At 40.8% G+C, this 6,647-nt stretch overlaps 1 protein-coding gene across 7 annotated transcripts in view; it reads left to right on the top strand.

Annotated features, from left to right (window-relative positions):
* Positions 1-6,407, top strand: part of EVA1A (eva-1 homolog A, regulator of programmed cell death) — a 50,013-nt gene extending 43,606 nt beyond the window's left edge. For all 7 annotated transcript variants that reach the window (XM_082744327.1, XM_082744332.1, XM_082744326.1 and 4 more), the window contains one exon: positions 5,237-6,407. In XM_082744327.1, coding sequence (XP_082600453.1) covers positions 5,237-5,610 — 374 coding nt within the window. In that variant the 3' untranslated portion in view covers positions 5,611-6,407. The remainder of the gene's footprint in view (positions 1-5,236) is intronic.
* Positions 6,408-6,647: the final 240 nt, after the last annotated feature.

The following is a 6,647-nucleotide window of genomic DNA, read 5'->3' on the forward strand; positions in this document are numbered from 1 at the left end:
TTTCATCTCCCTATGTTTCCTTGATGATCTTAATAGATGAAAGAGAAGCATTTGACAAAATACAACTTCCTTTCATGATTAAATTCCTCATCAAATTGGGTATAAAAGGAGCATATACCTCAAAATAATAAAGACCATATATGACAAACCATAGCTAACATTATGCTCATTAGTAGAACATTGAGAGCTTCTCAACTGCATACAAAAGCTCCACACTTTTATTCCCCTCTTTAGTTCTGATGACACCATTTACCTCTTTTTATACATTGTGTTCATTAACAGACTGTAACAGTTACTGTTACTTTTATTTTCCTTTAACCTTTATACTATAGTTTAGTGGTTAACATACCATTCTATTACACATTTAGAGTTTTCCAAATCTGACTGCATACTTAACTACAGTATACACTTTACAGTTGTACACTTTCAGAGGTTTTCATGGCACTAATTAGCATCTTTTCACTTCAGCTTGATGAACTCTTTTCAGCATTTCTTATAAGGCAGGATACCTTCAGCTTTTGTTTCATGGAGAAAGTCTTTATTTCTGCTTTGTATCTGCAGAATAACTGCCATATAGAGTGTTCGTGGCTGGTACTTTTTTCCTTTAATTTTTTTTTTTTTTTTCACATTTTCACTATGTCATTCTACTCTCTCCTGGCCTGTAGGGTTTCTGCTGAGAAATCCGCTGATAGCCTAGTGGGGGCTCCTTTATAAGTTATAATTTTTTTTTCTCTAGATACATTTAGGACTCTTTTTCTTTGATTGTTATCAGTTTCATTATAATGTGGCTTTGAGGTTTTTTTGCATTACAGTAACAGGGTGATCTATTAGCTTTGTCAACTTTGATGTCAAAGTCTCTCCTCAGTTTGGGGATGTTCTCTGCTATTATATGTTAAATAAACTTTCTGGACCCTTCCTCCTCTTTTCTCCTTCTGGAACCCTGATTATGCTAGTATTTGTACATTTGACTGAATCCCATTGCACTGGGTTATTTGAAAAGCACTCTCTTCTAGGTCACTTATTTAGTCTTCCATTTGTCCTACTGTGCTGCAGATTCTCTCTCTTGCATTTTGCATTTCAGTCATTGAATTCTTCAGCTCTAGAATTGTCTGGTTCTTTTTTATGGTTTCTATCTTGTGAAATATCTCATTTTGTTCATGTATTTTTTTCCGATTTCATTGAATTGTCTCCTATGTTTCTTTGTAGCTCATTGTTTCTTCAAAACAGTTACTTTGAATTCTTTATTTGCTAGACCATAAGATTTCATGTCTTCAAAATTTTTATTCAAGGATTTTCTTTTGATGATCACACTTTTTCTTTTTTTATTTTCCTAATCAGAATTTTTTTTTTAATTAACATATAATGTATTATTTGCCTCAGGGGTACAGGTCTGTGAATCATCAGGCTTACACACTTCACAGCACTCACCATAGCACATACCCTCCCCAATGTCATAACCCAGACACCCTCTTCATACCCACCTCCCCCTGGCAACCCTCAGTTTGTTTTGTGAGATTAAGAGTCTCTTATAGTTTGTCTCCCTCCCAATCCCATCTTGCTTCATTTTTTCCTTCCCTACCCCTGCAAGCCCCCATTTTGCCTCAAATTCCTCATATCAGGGAGATCGTATGATAGTTGTCTTTCTCTGATTGACTTATTTCTCTCAGCATAATACCCTCTAGTTCCATCCCCATCATTGCAAATGGCAAGATTTCATTTCTTTTGATGGCTGCATAGTATTCCATTGTATACATATACCACATCTTCTTTATCCATTCATCTGTTGATGGACATCTAGGTTCTTTCCATAGTTTGGCTATTGTGGGCATTGTTGCTATGAACAGTTGGGTGCATGTACCCCTTCGGATCACTACATTTGTATCTTTAGGGTAAATACCCATTGGTGTGATTGCTGGGTTGTAGGGCAGCTCTATTTTCAACTTTTTGAGGAACCTCCATGCTGTTTTCTAGAGTGGCTGCACCAGCTTGCATTCCTACCAACAGTGTAGGAGGGTTCCCCTTTCTCCGCATCCTCACCAGCATCTGTTGTTTCCTGACTTGTTAATTTTAGCCATTCTGACTGGCGTGAGGTGGTATCTCATTGTGGTTTTGATTTGTATTTCCCTGATGCCAAGTGATGTGGAGCACGTTTTCATGTGTCTGTTGGCCATCTGGATGTCTTCTTTGCAGAAATGTCTGTTGATGGATGACACATTTTCTTAATTCTTCATGTTCCTTGTAATTTTGTGTTGCTGCTTTGCTTTTTAAGTAAAGGATACCTCCCTAACTCCTCCCTAGTTGCTTTCGGATGGGGTATATTGTTTGTTGGTCCTATTGTATATGGGGTTCTCTCAGACCTTGTTTTTATACACCTGCTCCACATTTCTTGCTCCCTCTTGTGGCAGAATTCTTAAGCTTTTATGTCTTCTCTGGATCTTCCAGCTCACCTGGCTGGCTCCTGGAAACCTCTCTTTTTTTTTTTTCCAGAAGGTGGTGCTACAGTTCAAGTTTGTAGTTTCTCTCCTGCCCACAGAGCCAGGTCTGTTTTTCCGATAGCATTCCAGTTTACCAGATTTTTGAGGCCAATCTTGGAGCTGGTAAGGGAAGTGAAGGAAGGTATGGGTCTAGCACTTGGGGTATTAAGGATGTCTGCCTGGTAGGAAGATCCTTGGCTGAGGTTCTCCCAGAGGCTTGTGGGACTTTCTCCAGACATCCTGAGCTCAGTCAGCACAAACCATGTCCCTTTATAATCCTTTGATACTCTTACTTACCACTTTCCAATTTCTTCCCTCCCCTCAGTCGCGGAGGTCCCGCTTTAGCACTCTGTGTGTTGCTGGAGGGAAAAGGGTTTCCCATGCAGCATCCAGCACAGCTAGGGTAGCCAGGCACTCACATACTGCTCTCCTTTCCCCCCACGGAGTGGTGCCATGGGATAGTTCAGTTCTGTGCTATGTCAATTTGGCAGGGAGGGACACTGCTGGAAAAGTTCCTTCAAACTTGTTTTGTTTGTTTGTATCCTTCAGTGATGTGCTGGAATTCTGTTTCATCCATGGGTATTTGCCCAGGTCAACACTTATCAAGATTTTCCCCAAACACAGCTGGGAAGGATCAGGGTTGTGGTTGCTAATTTCACAGTCCTAACTGAAGTCTGTCTGCGGTCTGTCTATTACTGGATGACCTGGTAGGCGGTTGGGTGAGACTCCTCCTGAGCTTCTTGGCTTATGCTTTTGGGTCAGAAGACTCCCACAGAGACACTTTTTTTTTTTGGTAGATGGATGTTTAATTAGCTGTTAAAAAAAGGGACACCAAAAGTTGGGATATTACACCACCATGATATTGATGTCACCCTGCTTTCACCACATTTACATTGTTTATTGACTACTCATATCTGCTATTAGTGTCTTCTATTTTCTTCTTGCCTCTCCTCTTTGTACCTATAATTTATGTCTGTTGTATTCATATCACTGTCATTTTGGTAGGAGTTTCAGAGGGAAGGAGGTATCATAAACACATGCATTCAATATGCTGTGTTTAGACTGATAGAACCTTTTTGGGGTACAATTTAGAATGCATAAAACTTCAAAATGCCTATGCTCTTTGATGCATTTGCCATATTTCTAGATAACTAATCTGAAGAAATAATTCTACATGTATATAAAGAGATGTGTACAAGGATACAATCATCTTGACGTTAGCATTGCTCATCATATTGAAAAATTATAAACCATTTATGTGATAGTAATAAGGAGATAGTTAAATAAACTTTGATATGTCTGTACTACAGAAGACTATGCAACAGTCAAAAAGAGTGCTGTTGGCATATCTGGAAATCTCTCTAAGAAATATTCTATTTCATGAATATTAAAAAAAAGGTTATTATATATAATCCCACTTATATTCTTTAAAAACCCACAAAACAATGTATGTTTTGAGTCATACTAACCAGTGAATAGAGATTATGGAAAACTAATTTGCTGAAAAGCCAATTTGAGTCCTGTCAGATTGACCATGCCCTGGGACCCACGGCCAGGAGTGCCCCTATGTTCTTATACTTACCCACAAAGGGAAGGCTATTCACCCAAAGGCTCTCATCCTGTGGAGCACATCAGAGATGTGGGCCCACGAAGCATACTGCACATTAACAGAATGATTATTTTCTTTTCTTACCAAAGAAAACCGCAGATTTCTCCCCCACAAAGTCACCAGATGAGGCCATCACAAAATACCGACACTGGTTTTCCAACTGTGATCGTATAAGTTATCAATTACTGTGCAGCAGATTACCTCAAAACTTAGTGACTCAAAACAACACACATTTCTTATCTTGTTTGTTTGGGTCAGGCCAGGCCTGCACCAGGAGGGCATGCTTCCCTGCCAAACTCCTGCACATGGCTGTTGGCATGGTCCGTTTCTTTGCAGGCAGTTAGCCAGAGGCTACTCTTTGTTCCTTGCCATGTGGGCCCCTCTGTAGAACAGCTCAGAACATGGCAGCTGGCTTCATCAGAGCAAGGGAGTGAGAAAAGCCAGAGAGAACGCACAAGCAAGTTGGAAGTCGGTCTTATGTAACCTAATCTTAGACTCATCCATCAATTTTGTCATATTCTGTTTTTTAGAAATAGATTATGGGGTCCAGCCCTCAAAGGAAGGGCTTGGGTAAGATTTGGAATACTAAGAAGTGTGTGTGTGGGGGGGGGGGGCATCTCAGGAGCTAACTACATGTGTTGACTTGGGCCTGTGATGGTATAGTTACAATAAAGGAGGCATTGATCCTTGATTTTACCCATAAATTTGTTGCTCCCCCCCAAATGCTGCTTACATCTGTGATTAAAAGGTTCTTCAGGGGTTGCAGGAACAAATTCAGAAGCCAAGGATCTTTCCCTATAGGCAAAAATAGGTTTTAAACACATACACACCTTCTAAGCAAATGACATCTAAGGACAGTTGCTTGCTTATACTACATCCTAAATAATACTTCTCTTTCTTTTATCTTTTCATTCTGAAATTATTTCAAATTTAAAGTTGCAAGACTATAGGAAAATGATTTCACACGCCCTATACCATTTGTTGATAATTATGTTTTGAATCCATTCTATAGTTTGTCCCATGGGAAGGCAGTATTTGTAACCATCCGAGTTTTGAGGTGTGATGAGAGCTGTGCAAGGCGGCCGGGAGCCCTGGGTGCTCCCCGCATCTAGAATCATCATCTCTCAAATGCCTCTTCTTCCTCCTTCTGCAGAAAATCCCGAGCGAGCAGCTCTGTACTTTGTCTCGGGCGTGTGCATCGGGCTGGTGCTCACCCTGGCTGCCTTGGTGATGAGGATCTCTTGCCACACGGACTGCCGGCAGCGTCCCCGGAAGAAGTTCCTGCAGGACCGAGAGAGCAGCAGCGACAGCAGCGACAGCGAGGATGGCAGCTCGGACACGGCGTCTGACATCTCGGTCAGGAGACACCGCCGCTTTGAAAGGACTTTGAACAAGAACGTGTTCACCTCGGCGGAGGAGCTGGAGCGCGCGCAGCGGTTGGAGGAGCGGGAGCGCATCATCAGGGAGATCTGGATGAATGGCCAGCCCGAGGTTCCGGGGACCAGGAGCTTGAACCGCTACTATTAGTGGTGGGAGCCGAAGCCCGCGCGGGGCAGGAAGCCGCCGGCGAGGGCCAGAGTCCGCAGGGAGGGTGGGCACAGAGCCGAACGCAGTTCTGCTGAAGTCCTGGGGGCAGAGATAAGCAGGACATGCCCGTTTTCTAGCCAGGAGACCTCAGCTTTCCTTTTCGACTAAATTAACGGAGAAGTAGAAAAACCAAGCCTGTTTATCAACCTTTCCAGGTCGTGGAATGGTGCTGAAAAACCCCCTCCAGAAATGTGGATGGAGATTAGAGAAACAGGACTGTGGTTTCTCTTGATTTCTGAGGATCTGAGAAGTTTCTGCAGACTTCAGTGCTATGAGTTATTCCTTTATAAAAGGAAGATTATCATGGCATGAAGGCTAGGAAAAGCAGGGTGAACTTAACCCAGTAAATGCAATTTTTTAAATGACCCCGTGCTATGGAGGTGGTACTCATCCAGATAGCATGATTTATGATTATTATTTAAGGCTGATTTTTAAATCTTGTGTTGCAATGGCAACCTTGTCCATTTTAACTGGCACCTCAGGGATTAAAATCCTATTTTTTAGTATAGTTCCCACCTCATTCATGAAAATGGGTAGAATTAATGTATTATGGGAGATGTGTCAGTGTGCTAGAAAATATCAATAACCTCAAAGGATGAAGGGTTTTATTTTAAATAGTTTATAAAATATATATTAACGTGCATATTTGAAGATGCTGCATAAGAAGAGCTGTGTTTTCCCTCATTTGGAGAGAAGAAATTTTGTTATGAGTCTAGATGATGATGATTTTAAACATTTTGTTAAGAAAAAAAACAAGTTTGGATTTCCAAGAAAAGAATGAGAGTGGGAGATGAGGAATAAAGCCAAAATTAGGATGAGATTAAAAAAATAAATAAATATTACATAAAGGGTTTTTTTTTGTTTTTTTGTTTTTTTGTTTTGTTTTGTTTTGTTTGTTTGTTTGTTTCATGTCCATCTCTGTTTTATACTTACTTTAAGTGGCAGCCCTTTTTCATAGGTGGCTATTGTCTTTTGAC

Source organism: Mustela nivalis (genome assembly GCF_964662115.1).
Source record: "Mustela nivalis genome assembly, chromosome: 8".
Lineage (NCBI taxonomy): Eukaryota > Metazoa > Chordata > Mammalia > Carnivora > Mustelidae > Mustela > Mustela nivalis.